The following is a 15,655-nucleotide window of genomic DNA, read 5'->3' on the forward strand; positions in this document are numbered from 1 at the left end:
TGAAATCCCTCATGGGAGAGATTCAGTTTCAGTTAAATTGTTTGACTCAGTGTTACTCAAATGGAAGATGGAATACAATGTTGGCAAGTGTGAGGTTATCCACTTTGGTAGGAATAATAGTAGAAAGGACTACTACTTACAGGGCGAAAAGCTGCAGTATGCTACGGTGCAGAGGGACCTGGGGGTCCTTGTGCATGAGTCGCAAAAACCCAGCCTGCAGGTGCAGCAGGTGGTCAGGAAGGCTAATGGGATGCTGGCCTTCATAGCGAGGGGGATTGAATATAAAAGTAGGGAGGTCTTGCTGCAACTGTACAGGGCACTGGTGAGGCCGCAGCTGGAGTACTGTGTGCAGTTTTGGTCGCCGCACTTGCGCAAGGATATTTTGGCCTTGGAGGGAGTGCAGAGGAGATTCACTAGGCTGATACCGGAGTTGAGGGGGTTGAGCTATGAGGAGAAGCTGAATAGACTGGGCTTGTACTCGTTGGAGTTTAGAAGGATGAGGGGGGATCTCATTGAGACGTATAAGATGATGAAAGGGATGGATAGCATAGAGGTGGAGAGGTTCTTCCCGGTCAGAAAGGACAGCAGGACGAGAGGGCACAGCCTCAAGATAAAGGCGGGGGGGGGCAGTTTAAAACAGAGTTGAGGAGGAACTTCTTCACTCAAAGGGTGGTGAATCTCTGGAATTCTCTGCCCGTTGAAGTGGTGGAGGCTACCTCGCTAAATATATTTAAGACGCGGGTAGATAGGTTTTTGGTAGGCAAGGGGATTAAGGGTTATGGGGAGAAAGCGGGAAAGTGGAACTGAGCCACTTCAGAACAGCCATGATCTTATTCAATGGCGGGGCAGGCTCAAAGGGCTAGATGGCCTACTCTTGCTCCTATTTCTTATGTTCTTATGTACTCAAAACTGGGAGGGTTGTTCAGAAAGCTGTGGAACCAGTTTTGTTCACAGGTGACATTTACTGTGCAGTGTAGTTTGTTCAACCAGTTTGCCTGTAAACTCATAAATCCTGAATATTAGATAATAGGCTAGATATTGTAAATGGTTTTAGCTTTCTGACCTTGTAAAATTTATTTTTATGTTCAAAACCTGTGGAATCTTGGGGCTTTATTCACTGAGTAAGTATCTTGAATCTCAAACTTTGCCTACTTTAACTAACCGGATATTTGAGGTCTGATTGGATCTAAGATCATAACACATTCCAAAAGTGATTATGGTGTTAATGGTGGGAATGTTTGTAAATTTCAACTAGCTCTCTCTTGAGAATATTAGCATGTGCAAGTATTTTGTAAAAATAGTCAAATCGTTTTTTTTAAACCAATAAGAATTTCTATATCCAGGGATCCTAAAGTGATTCTCAGCCAATGAAGTGCTTCTAGAGTACTTCTGCAGTCACCATCTGTGATACCAGGTTAGTGCAAAGCAAAATTAAGAAATGGCAGAAAATGGAGTAGAAGCAGCCAATAGAAAGCATATGCGGTAGAGATGGGAAAGGAAAGCAAGAGGGGCTATAAAAGTTAATGGCGTCAACTGAGATTACTATACTTTTTTTTTACAAAAAGGTCTGCTACTTTAATGTAATCAGGCTAGAATCTGAATTCATAAAATTAATAGGGCATCGACATATACCTGTTTTAGATATAGCTCTATTCTTTCTAATACAGATTCCAAAGGAAACACCAACACATAACATCCCCAACAATTGTAAATACAGACTAGGAAATTAAATTCTGAGACATATTACCTTGGTATTAGCATAGAATCCCAAGTGCAGGAGGTCATTCAGCCCATCAAGGCTGCACCAGCTCTCTGTAGGAGCATCTTAGCCAGGCCCAACTCCCACTACTTCTCACACGCACCCCAATCCTACTCTCATAATGCCACGCATTACCATTTTCTAACGTGAAGGGGCAATTTAGCCTGGCCAGTCCATCCATCCAACCTGCACATCTTTGGACTGTGGGAGGAAACGGCATCATCCAGAGGAAATCCACGCAGACATGAGAACATGTAAACTTGACACAGTCACCCAAGACCAGAATCGAACCCGAGTGCCTGGCTCTGTGAAACAGCAATGCTAACCACTGTGCCACCCAGGAAGTTTCCATTCCTTTCCATTGGCAGGATCTTGCAGTACCACCAAAGGTCACTCCTCATGGCATATCTGGCCAACAACGCAAATGGCCATTGATTTCAGCAAGACTGGAAAACCCACTGTAGGGGGGGTGGAAAATCTCAGCCATAGAATTAAAATATGTGTTTGCTCATATCAGGAGCTAACATGTTCCATTTTTATTGATTGTGTCCATCTGCATAAGTCAGGAGTTTAAGAGAAAAATCTTTGCACAAATATGTTTTTCCAAGTTTGAAAAGCATATTAAGAAATAATTACTCATTTACGCTGGCGACAATATTAATGCAAAGGCATTCCTTCAAAACCAAACTAACAAAACAGTTACTATAACATTCTTATATTTGTGCTGAAATAAAACCATTGCCCTGAAAGTACAAAACTGAACTGTACTTACTGAGACATCTTGTAAAAGCTTTTCATATGAAAAATGGAAAACTTCCTTGTCGTTATCCTTAAAAAAGTCAAAGCTGTAGTTTTTCACTCTTTCTTCACCCACTGTCAATGCTTGTCGAAGTTCATCCACATATTTTTCCCTGTCCATTTCAGCCTCTTTTGCTTCCATTGTTACTTGATGATCTGACACTGAGAAGAACAGGCAAATTAAATATGCCAAACAATTTTATCTTTAATTTAATTAATCACTAAACAAAGCCATACTTTGGATGATGTTTATATTAAAAGCTATAAATGCAACACTTGTGTTAAGCATTTTGGAGCTGAATGGGCTGAAGTGCTTCTGAAATGGGTCCGGATTGGGTCAAGTAATTCCTGAGATAATGTTTGTGAACATTATTCTGTTAAAAATGTAAATGTCATTTTGGTTTTCATTTCTAAAAAAGTCTATTCATTGCGAAATGTTTAAAATGAACCAGAATGCAAAATTTTCTGAAGGATCGCATCTCCAGACACTCCAACAATGCCCCATAAATACTGGACCTTCAATATTTGGATTTTCCACTTTAGGTTTCCACCTAAAATGTTTTCTTTCCTTCAATTAAATATGACTTAAGATGTAAATTTGTGAAACTTTTATTTAATCCGTCCAGAGGGCTGACAAGACTAGATGCCAAGCTGGTTTTATGCCCCAGCTGACTTAACATCAATGGAGAGTAATATTGGGCAGAATGTAAAACAGGTGTTACATGCATTCCCAGTTTTCCTACACTGTGAACTATGTTAAATTTCACCCAAAATTGTTGTAACTATTTCCTTTCACAGCATTATCATTTATGAGTTGTCACGTTTACTGAAGTTATTTGAAATTTTTAGTTTGATATATATGTGTGACATCATCAGTACTGCAGAAGAGTTATATCAACAGAAGGGGGATACATTTTGCCATAATCTGAACTACTTGCACAGCAGTTATAACTGAACGGTAGTGACATGGAGCTTAATATAGGCTAAAACAGAACTTTAACAGTACAGTTGATACAACAACAACTTGCATTTAAACTAAGATTTAAATGTTGAATTAGTAAATGTTACCAGGTGCTTCACATTGGAACACTGTCAGCCTTTCAGCCTGTTCCGATGGAGCCCAAGTTTGAAACCAGGACACATAAGAACATGTTAGGACAGGCGAGTAAAAATTTGGTGAATGACTTAGATTCTAAGGAGAATCTTAAAGGAGGAAAAATAAGTGAACAGGTGGAGAGATTTGGAAGGGAATTCCAGAGCTGCAGCCTTAGCAACCAAAGGCAAAGCCACGAAGATGTGTTATTTTTTCCTCTCAACAAGTGCATGCTGTGACAATTACATTGTTAAGCCTTATTAAGCACAGGTAATGGTTATTAGTACAACCTCCAAAATCGTTTACACAAGAGGAACAGTTGCAGTTGCGGGGGGGATTTTATACCTCTGCCTATTTGCACACACAAAATTTGTTGAAGGTGAAAGACAAGCTGTGTATTTTTATTTATACGCTAGCAGCCAGTATCATCCAGGTGGATTCAGAAAACCCAGGATATGCAAGATGCCAGACTGAAGGAATGCAAAGGTCTTAGAGGGCTCGAAGAGGCGTAGAGTCAGGGAGGGATGAGGCCATAAGGAAATTGAAAATGAAGGATTAGAATGTAATAATGCATTGGTGAACGAAGAGCTAATGCAGGTTAGCAATCAATAATAAACTGCATTCTGGAAAAGCTATTTCATCTTTTAAACTATGTTAAGAAAAGTCTAACTGAAAGCGTCTCATTAATAACAGTTGCAATGACGCGCATTATTTTTATTCATTTGATAAGGCTATTTTGGAAGGAGCTCCTTTTTTAACGTATCTGAAATAAACTAAATCAGAAAGATCGGTTTCTCATGAGTTCCAATGAATTGCAGCCTCTACATAACTTCATCCAGCAAGAATATTTTATCTTCATTTACAGAGAAAAGTTTCAGTAGCATCAGTTTCTCAAACTAAATGAAGTGAGTTATTTGCTACTTCCATGAAAATCATAAAACAAAGTTAGTTTTGACAAGTTGTTAGGATCCCAGACCAGAGCCCCAAGTTACATTACAACACCAGGCTAGACCCCAATAATTCTTCTTCTTTGGCACAAATGTGAGGAAAAGATACTTCCTTCCAGGAATGATTCAATTGAGCAGGTAGGGATCTTTTATAGTAAAACAAATTCATTTAATAACAGAGTTTAAATATAACTAACAAATGAAGCAACTTAATTATTAAGTTGAACAAAATATATATATAATACACACACATGTAAATGGAAAGGAAACAAGATTCATCTAACTTATCACTGTTTCAGGTCCAAATGAGCAACATTCCTTTTACAGACATAATGCCACTTTAAATACAGTTAGCAACCATAAATATATTTGCTAGAATGAGTGTAGGCAGTCTTGGCGGAAGCTTTCAGGGAGAAATAGATAGAGTTCCAAAAACCTACAAAATCCTTCTAACTTCAACCAGGTTTCAGCTCCACACTAAACTGCTTTCTGCAAAAGCTTTTTCTGTCTGCTGTGGACCCAGGACGACGCACTACACACAAACCACCTCATTGCATTACACTGTCAATCACTTTAATCAGAAATCCTAGGGAACTTAAGTAAATAAAACTCTATTTACTCCACTTAACATAACCACTTGCATGGCTAAAATTATCAATTATCCTGCTGCCCCAGCATCCGAGTTGCATTGCCTTCAGAAATATTAACTGCCTATAGCATAAACATTGAATTAGTTAACATCCCCCTTAAACACAAAAAAAAACTCATTATTATCACACAGTTAAAGTTTCATATAACTATTTCATTGCAGATGAAAAGTCCCAAGTGCACAAGACTCACTGATAAACCTGATGTAGGAGTGACTCAGCAGCACAGATGTATTATCTTTACCACAAATTTTTCTGCCCTTGCAAAAGTTTTGACAGGATTGCATTTGCATCAATGCAACAAATTAGTTTGGGTTCAGTTTAGTTATTGTACACCTCCATTTTTCACAGCACATCTTTTATCACAAAATCCAGACTGATCTTTACTGCCTAGATGTACTGCAGCATTTGGGCCTATTGCAGAAAGGAAATAGTATCCCATTAACAAAGCCTGTCAGATTTGCTTTTATGGGCACTGCCCACACAATGTTGATGGCCAGGTAATAAAGTCAAACAAAGCTACCCATACATCAAGGAGAAGCATACAGTCACAGCTTGCGATTTCTTGACCAGATTTAAAGCATCATATCCATCAAGACCATTTCTCATCTTTTATGAAGTACTGATCTATTTAAATAACAATTATACTGATATTAAAATGGCTTGCTTTCCAATTTAGCAAATTATATGATTAAGAAGGAACAACTGCATCACTTATAGCATGCCACACATCCTGCAGAATCCCTGGATTTCTGGCACATGATGATAACATACCTGAAATTAAACCCAAACTTAAGCTTTTATCAAAGTACTTAAGTTGAACAACATTCAAGGGATTGAATTTGGCAAGTAAATTGTGTTGCTCACCAAAATAGGCAATCCATACCACAAATAAAACATGGTCTTTTGGTTAAAATTTAAATTATTTCACTTTAGAATTAAACCATTTTTTAAAGGAAGTCACAAACACTATTCAAGTGCATGGTATGCATTTCAAAACATGCTTTTGCATTTGAGAAGTGGAGTCCATACCAAACAGATTCTACTGCCATGTATGCACTTGGTTACCAGGTAAAATGAGTGAGCAAAGATCTGGCAAGTGGAGTATAATGTGGGAAAATGTGAAATTGTCCTGTTTGGCAGGAAAAATAAAAAAGCATATTCCTTAAATAGTGAGATATTGCAGAACTCAGTGCAGAAGAATTTCGGTGTCCTGGTGTGTGAATTGCATTAGGTTAGCAAGTAATATACAGGTACAGCAAGTAATTGGGAAAACTAATAGAACACTATTGTTTATTGTGAAAGGAATTGAACAAAAAAGTAGGCAGATTATGCTTCAGTTATACAAAGCATCCACATCCATATTGGTCTCCTTATTTAAGGGAGGATGTGAATGCATTCGGAGTACTTCAGAAAACATTCGTCAGACTAGTACCTGGAATGTGCAGGTTATCTGATAAGGAACAGCTAGACAGACAGGGTTTGTATTGGCTGGAATTTAGAAGGGTAAGAGGTGACTTGACTGAAACCTAAGATCTTGCAGAGTCTTAACAAGGCAGATAGGAAGAGGACATTTCCTCTTCTGGGAGAATCTAGAACCACAATTGGTTGTTTTGAAGTAGTGGAGGCAGCCTGTCATTTGCCAGTGGCAGGATCCCCCAGTTCCACAGATGTCAATGGCTTTTCCCACGGCTCACATCCTCCACCAATAGGGAACCTATGGCAGGGGGGACACCATCAGCAGGACCGGAAGATCCCACGGGCAACAAGGGCCAGAAAATTTTAGCCAGTATCTTTGAATATTTTTAGAGTAGAGGTAGATAGATTCTTCCCAAGGGGATGAAGGTTATAGAGGGTGGGCAGGAATGTGGAACTGATATTACAATCTGATCAGCCATGAGGGACCAAGTGGCCTACTCTCGCTTCTCATTCATATTCCATGTGTAAAACACCCACAAGATATTCATCTTGTGAATTTGCCTTCCTAACAAGTACTTCTTGTGCAGGCTAAATTCAACAATCAAATCCTGCATGTTAGCATTCCTCTATAAACAGGTCAGCATATTTCAGATCACACATCAAGCTTACAGGCACAGGCATCAAACAGCAAGCTAAACAGAAAACATATTTTGTATTCCAGTGACAAGAGAACAAAAAGAGGTAAAAAAAAATATAAATAATACCTCTTCCACTCCAAGCCTGTTCTCCATTGCAGACAGTCACACTAAAGCCATTTCCCAGGTCTTGGTCTTTTTCCCAACTTATCTGCAGATAGTATATGGTATCCGGTGTGGAGAGTGGCCAGATTCTGCAAACATGCCTTTCCATTGTTATGCTTGTTTGGTTTCTAAAAAACAATAAGAGTTATCTGGAAATCTCAAAACTGGCTTCTAGCAGCTACAAAACAAGGCACTTTCTGACAAAATGATTCGTGGTTAATGGATGATATTTTCAACAGTATTGCAGCTTCACAATTATAATAATAACCGGATGTTCCAAGTAATATCTCAAGACCAGAATATAACCAGGATTGAGGTACAAGTTACAATTCAGTCAGGCTGTTCCGGTCAGTTCCAAGCTGTTAGATAAGAGTTTAAATCTTTTATGACATTTATTTACAGAACGGGTTATAATTATTTAGAATGAATTGCCTGAAAGCACGGAGGAAGGAGATTCAACTGTAATTTTAAAATTGAATTGGATACATTTCTGAAAAAGATGAATTTACAGAGCTATCAGAAATAAGCAGGACATTCATAGAGTCAAAGAGTGGAAGTAATTGGATAGTTCTTCAAATGGCTGGCACAATTAGCTAAACAACCTCCTTCCAAGCTGTGATTCTGCAATTCTAAATATGATTCTATGAATATCAGAGAACCTGAAAATTAATCTTAATGTCAAGTACTTGCAATTCTTCAAAATATGTGGTCAACATAGTTCACACTTTCCATGGCTTGTTGTGCACATGAAGTGCCACAATGCAACGTCTTATATCTATTATTCATAGTATATTTGAGGTTTTTAATCATTTCCATCCCCTTTTCCTTCATTCTCACTTACTGTAAAGGCAGCAGTGTTAATTTTGTTTTGTACATTGTGGGCCAGATATTATCAGGTGGCAGTAGAGGGGGCAGTTGGCTGAAAACTGTCAGAGTTCATAACATTACCAAAGTGACTGCAACTTCACAATATTTGGCATTGCAGAATCCTGTGTTTTTGCATAGCATGAACAGAGGTACCTCCCAGAACCTGCAAACAGGTGTAACTGAGTTTTTGATGGCAATGTGATTAATAGAGTTCAATAACAGAACTGACCCTGAAAAAAATATATAATCATGGGATGCCAGTAAATAATTAATAGATTTTTAAAGCAATTTTTTAAAAAGTTTTTTGGAATTGTCAGTACTTAAGCTTCTGCTTTCATCCAATATGCATTTTCCAATCTTTAATTTGCACTATGTAAAATAAAAATAACAATGATTTTTTTAAAACACTTTTAGTTTTGTGTGGAGCCTTTGGAAACTCTGAATTACCCACCCCTTGGTACTCTTATGGTGATGGCAATGAACGGCCTTCCTGAGCCTTGCAAATAGTATAATGAAAGTACTCCCACGGTGCTGTTAGATACGGAGTTTCAGAATTTTAACCCAGTGACAACAGTGTCCATGAAAGAAACACATTTTGGAAGTGGTGTTATTTCCACTTCTTCTGGAGGTAGAGATAACAGGTTTGAGAGATACTTTCGAAAAAGCCTCGGCAAGTTCCTGCAGTGCATCTGGTTCAAATTTCAAATACATCGCATTAGTTGTAGAGTGGAAGTGAGCTTTTAATGAGAGTAAATGGTAGTGTTCTTACTCACAGTAAATATCATTAATCTATCTGCTTGCTGATCTCTGTAAGCTTGAAGTCAAGTAATATTTTGATTATAATTCTACCTTTATGTTTGAATTCCTCCGTGGTCTGACTGCTCCCTATTTCTGTACTCTTCCAAATATCTGAGCTCATCTAATTCTTCGCCATGGACAATTTTTTTAAAACTCAGTCGGTTGGTGCTCGCTGTTCCCCCACTCTGCTCTCGGCCGTTGCCTATCTCTCTGTCCCTTTCCCGCTCGCTCACGCCGGCCTCTTGGACACTCTTATTTTAATTGTTCCACCATTGATGAGCTTCAGCTGCCTAAGCCCCAAGTTCTGGAATTCCCTGCCAAAACTTCTGTGACTTATCTTTCTTCCTTTCAGATACTTCTTAAAACCTACATCTTTGACCAAGCTTTAAGCCATTTGCTCTATTATTGCCTAATGTGGTTCAGTGCCAAATTTCACTTTATAACCATCCTGTGAAGTGTCTTGAGTCATTTTATTAAGTTATTTTGCACGACATACAAGTTGTTGCATACTACTCTGTCCTGGATGGTATCTAGCCAATAGAGCATTTTAGGGGTTGTACTTATTCAGTTAAGTGGCTTGTACTTCAGCACATTCTAACTTCTGCCTTTTAGGTGATGAACAGGCTTTGAGGAGTTAGGGGTAAATAATTCACCACAGAATACCAAGCCTGTGGCCTCATCTTCATCTATATTTGGATAATTAAAGTTCCACATTATAACTACGTCATAATTCTTGCATTCTGCAATTTCCTTGCTCCCCTTGCAAGCGCTCAGATGTTACAAATGCTGCTTACACATTTTGTGCAATTTTTAGTTATTAAAGTTCATTATGATGTGGAGATGCCAGCATTGGACTGGAGTGGGCACCGTAAGAAGTCCCACAACACCAGGTTAAAGTCCAACAGGTTTTATCTGGTATCACAAACTTTCAGAGCACTACTCCATCAGGTGAAATAAAGTGCTCAAGATAAGCAGCCTAATTCCCAGCTGTTTGGCATCCCAATAAAGGTCATGATTTATAAGCATGAGGTGTGACTAGATTGCTATCACCTACACTCTTGACTTAGATTTTCAATTCTTACATGGTGAGGTGCTGATATTCAATTGACCTTATATGCCTTAGGGAACAAATTGTTGGTGGTCTTCTAGCTTCAATAAATCAAACTGAGATGGCGCTAGAATTCATAGCGATGGGAAAAGATTGACTGTCCGCATATTTGAAAGACGTGAACGAAGGAAGATAAAGGCAGCCATGTCAATGGCTTTTGAACAAAGCTCTACTGCAAATTTGATACAGAAGAAACTTTGTATTAATTTAGTGTTAATTAGCATGAACAGATACAAAATGTCACAATAGATCAAGAATACAGGACTTGTCAAATTTAATTCTACTGGATCATGAGCACAAATTAATTTCAAACAATGAATTGTTCATTCATCCATTATTCTAAAAAATAAACTTTTATTTAAAAACTAATCATTCATCATATGTGGCTCACATATAGGGTGGGATTTTCCAGCCTCGCTTGCCCCAAAACCAAAACTCCCACGCAAGGTCAATGGACCTTTCCACAATTGCCCCTCATCTGCCCTGATTCCCATGGCAGACGGGATGGTAAAATTCACCCCACACTTTATCTGCCAAAAAAGCAGATTCTCTCAAACCATACACAATTTAACACCGGTCATACAAACATATCGATTAGTACGAGTAGGAATTTGAGCCTTTTGTGCTTGATCTGTCAATTAATAAGATCATGGCCAATCCGATTGTGGTATCAACTCCACATTCCACCTACCCCCCATAGTCTTTGACTCCCCTTGCTAGTCAAGAATCTACCTACCTCTGCCTTAAAACGATTCAATGACTCTGCTTCCACCGTTCTCCACGGAAGAGTATTCCAAAGACTCACGACCCTCATAGAGACAATTCTTCTCCTCTCTGTCTAAAATGGGAGATGCCCTATTTGAAAATCGTGCCCTAGTTCCAGTCTCTCCCACAAGAAACACCTTACAGTATCCATTCATCAAGTTTCCTCAGGATCTTAAACATTTCAATATCATTGTTCTCACTCCCTGCCATGTCAATTATTCTGAATAATGGTGAGTGTAATAGTTCCTCAGGTGATTGTGTCCAGAATCAGGTTGACAGTACCATGAAGAGTCAGAAAGAAGATTGGGAAAGTAACAGTGATAGGGAATTCTATAGTTAGGAAACAGAAATGCAGTTCTGCTGCCTCAGATGTGATATTTAGATGGTCTGTTGCTTCCTGTTACTAGGCTCAAGGATGTCATTAAACAGCTGTAGAGCACCCTGAGTGGACAGGGTCACAGTCAACTGGCGTTAAGAACATAGGCAAAAGGCTGTGAAGGCAAAAATGCTGGTACTCGTGCCCCAAAGTAACTGTGCTATTGGTTAAGCTGAAGGTGCTTAAGGACTATCAAAAACATTTATTAATGCAAGTTGTTCTGGTTTTCTTTGATTCAGGTAATAAAAGCTTTCAATTAACAAAAAATCTTCATTTTGCTCAATTACACTGTTTGACAAACAAGCCAACTATTCCCTTGATTTATTGTCACATGTATTAGTATACAGTGAAAAGTATTGTTTCTTGCACGCTGTACAGACAAAGCAAACCGTACATAGAGAAGAGAAGAAGAGTGCAGAATGTAGTATTACAGTCATAGCTAGAGTGTAGAGAAAGAGCAACTTAATGCAAGGTAGGTCCATTCAAAAGTCTGATGGCAGCAGGAAAGAAGCTGTTCTTGAGTCGGTTGATACACGTCCTCAGACATTTGTATTTTTTTCCCAATGGAAGAAAATGGAAGAGAGAATGTCAGGAGTACATAGGGTCCTTGATTATGCTAGTTGCTTTTCTGAGGTAGCAAGAAGCGTAGACAGAGTCAATAGATGATTTGCATGATGAACTGGGCTTCGTTCACGACCCTGTATAGTTTTGTTGCGGTCTTGGACAGAGAAGGAGCCATACCAAGCTGTGATACAACCAGAACAAATGTTTTCTATGGTGCACCTTAAAAGTGGTAAGAATCATAGTGGACATATCAAATTTCTTTAGCCTCCTAAGTAGAGGCATTGGTGGGCTTTCTTAACCGTCGGAGAGACCAGTTTACTAGTTTCTAATAATGAATTTTAAAAATTAGCTCAAAGTTTTTTTAAAGTTGATTCGTTAGTGTCACAAATAGGCTTACATTCACACTGCAATGAAGTTACTATAAAAATCCCCTAGTTGCCACATTCCAGCACCTGTTCGGGTATATGGAGGGAGAATTTAGCATGACCAATGTACCTAACCAGGACTGTGGGAGGAAACCCACGCAGACACAGGGAGAACATGCAAACTCGTCACAGACAGTGACCCAAGCTGGGAATTGAATCCAGGTCTCTGATGCTGTGAGCCAGCAATGCTAACCACTTTGCCACTGTGTTGATTCAGGAATACATAATCATCAGGGCAATCATCAAAAAGTGCCATAGAATCTTTTGCAACCACCTAAGCATGCAGATGCAGCCATTTTTAACACCTCACTCAAATCATGACACTTTTGACAATCCTGGCAATACAGACTCCCTTCATCCTGCGCTGGAGTGTTAGCTAAGATAATGTGCTCAAGTCCTGGAAAGGGGCTTGAATCCTCAAGCAACCACAGAGTAAAGCTGATGTTTCTTTCTATAATTTTGTATGTTCTGGTGACTGAACAGAATCTGAGTCAATTTTATTATATCAACTTTTGGCATTTTCAACAATGTCTTCATTATCAAATGTTTGGAAACTGGGTGCTTGAACCTTTGGAAATCTAGTCCATTTAAGAATGATTCTGCAATGCATTATGCAAATTACAGAGATTTGTACAAAAATCTCTACTAATGAATTCAATTTTCAAACAATTTTGCCTGTAATCTCTTATTTTGTTTTTCTTTAAATAGTGCTTTTCTTTCACAGATTGTGATTTTTTTAACCATAATTGTTTACAGAAGTTTTATATTTACTTAGTAATTATATTATACAGAACACCATCACTCTGAAGTTGTTCCCAAAATGTGGACTTCCTTGCTCAGTATACTGCCATTTTATCCCAGTTAGGTTTATAATTACCACAATAATAGAAACCACATAACTGTAATGAGTTTATCTTCGTCTGTTATTAAACAACCCATATTGCTATTTCTGGAGACAGTGAAAGAGAATTAATGCAACTGCGCAAATTATAACTGGACTCCCAAGGTCATTAATAGTAAAAACCAACTGTGATCCATTAAAATATCAGATTCTTCTTTGATGGTGTCTAGAATAATAGGTATTTATGACCATTTCCATTTTATTTTGTATCTGCAACGGAGATTTGGAATTTGGTTGTGAGATCACTTAGCTCTGTGTATAGAATAACATGCCACTTTTGCTGTTTAGCATGCACATAGATCTAATTTTATATCAGGAGAGTGAGGTCACAGATTTCCATGCCACAGACGTTTAAGTGTAGCAGGTTGAAAGTGTGGGAGAGTCAAAGCAGGTGAGAGGAGCTATAAAATTAGAAAACAAAATTCAATAGCTTTATACAGCAGACTGGAACCAGATCAAAACTTCAATATACAGAAAGATTTAGAATAACTGAGTATACTCATTTAGGATTCCTCTTTACTGTGTATCTGTAAATGGATTAAATATTTTACATTTTAAAGCAATTCACCATAAAATGGCACTATTTTGATTAACACAGTAAGAAGTCTCAAAACACCCGGATAAAGTCCAACAGGTTTATTTGGTAGCAAAAGCCACATTCTGTAGCCACATTTGGTATTCAAAAGCCACAGTCCTGGTTAGGGACATCGGCTATGTTAAGTTCTCCCTCTGTATACCCAAACAGGCGCCGGAATGCAGCAAAAGGTGGCTTTTGTTATCAAACAAACCTGCAGGACTTTAACCTGGTGTTGTGAGACGTCTTACTGTGTTTACCCCAATCCATCGCCGGCATCTCCACATTATGACTACCATTTTGGTTATACATGAATAAAATGACATTTAAAACCATATCAGACTGGCTTTCCATCATCACAGAACAATTTTGTTCTAGTTCCAGCACACAGTGGAACTTTTCATTCTCAGCTGCATTCAAAGCCTTCAAGGATGGTAAGGAAACTGCTGGAAACTATAGTACAAAATCAGTTAGTCACTTAGACAAGTGCAAGATGAGAAGGTTGATAAGGACAATGCTGTTGATATGGTGTACATGGATTTTTAAAAGATTCAGAGCCACACAACAGACTTGTGCAAAATTCTACCTTATGGAATAAAGGATCAAGTAGGTATTTAGGTAAGAAATTGGCCAAGCGGCAGGAAACAGTGGTTGTTTTTCATATTAGAGAAAGTTTGTAGTGGAGGTCCCCAGGGGTCAGCATTGGGCATTTGTTCTTCCTAATAAATATTAATGACCAATATTATGGTTTACAGGGTACGATTTCAAAATTTGCAGGTGATACAAAGATTGAATCATTGTCAAATGCAATGAGGAGATAATCTTGAACTTCTGAGGGACATAAATATGTTAGTGGATTGGGCAGACAAGCGGCAGGTGAAGTGTGAGGCGGGAAGAATATGGAGAGACAATATTAAAAAAAACTCCATCGGAGATGCAGCAAAGGGACGTCGGTGTACATGTACACAAGTCATTGAAGGTGGCTGAACGTGTTGAAAGAACAGTTAATAAAGCACACAATATCCTAGGTTTTATTAATGGGTTATTGAATATGAGAGTAAGGAAGTCATGTTGAACTTGTAGAAGACATTAGTTAGGCCTCATTTGAAGTACTATGTCCAGCTCTGGGCATGATATTTGAGAAAAGACGTGAAGGCATTGGAGAGAGTACAAAGGAGATTCACAAGAATGATTCTTGAGATAAACAACTGTAACAACACATTTTCAAAACGATAGGCAAAATGAGAAGAAGTGATATGAGGATTCTTTTTCATTCAGAAGGTAGTTGGTTTTTACAGTGAACTGCCTAAGGGTATTGAATGCAGGTTCAAGCCAGGATTCAAAAGGGAATTGGATTGCTATCTGAAAAATAAATTGTGCAGGGTTATGGGGATAAGGCAGGATAGTGAGGCTAGATGGAGTGCTTTTTCAGGGAGCTAGCACAGACTTGATGGGCCAAACGGCCACCTTCTGCATTGTAAAGATTGTAATTCTATGAAGGAATTATGTGCTAGAGAGTTTGAATTTTATTGTATCTATTTCATCACTGAAACATTCTTTAGAAGATTTACTGAACAAGCTCTGATGAACAGAATCACACTTGAGTACAAGAACACTTTGACACCTGTACTATGAAGCTTCATTTACTTTTCACAAACTAGTTTTCCATTATTGTAATTACAGACTAATTGCTTACAAAGATTTATTTTGGTGTTGAATTTTGTTCTGCCAGGCATCTTACAACGTGCATGTTCTTTTATCAGTGAATTTATTCACTGTTTTACACTATTCATTTGCCAACCATTCAGCTGAGA

At 38.4% G+C, this 15,655-nt stretch overlaps 1 protein-coding gene across 2 annotated transcripts in view; it reads right to left on the reverse strand.

Moving 5' to 3' along the window:
* xrcc4 (X-ray repair complementing 4) overlaps positions 1-15,655 on the reverse strand; it is a 358,090-nt gene that overhangs the window by 331,174 nt on the left and 11,261 nt on the right. For both annotated transcript variants that reach the window (XM_080189182.1, XM_080189183.1), the window contains 2 exons: positions 7,428-7,591; positions 2,532-2,719 (listed from right to left, as the gene is read on the reverse strand). In XM_080189182.1, the coding sequence (XP_080045308.1) occupies positions 2,532-2,719; positions 7,428-7,572 (333 nt within the window). In that variant the 5' untranslated portion in view covers positions 7,573-7,591. The remainder of the gene's footprint in view (positions 1-2,531; positions 2,720-7,427; positions 7,592-15,655) is intronic.

This window comes from Carcharhinus amblyrhynchos, chromosome 5 (assembly GCF_965287045.1).
Source record: "Carcharhinus amblyrhynchos chromosome 5, sCarAmb.v2.hapA, whole genome shotgun sequence".
In the NCBI taxonomy this organism is placed as follows: Eukaryota; Metazoa; Chordata; class Chondrichthyes; order Carcharhiniformes; family Carcharhinidae; genus Carcharhinus; species Carcharhinus amblyrhynchos.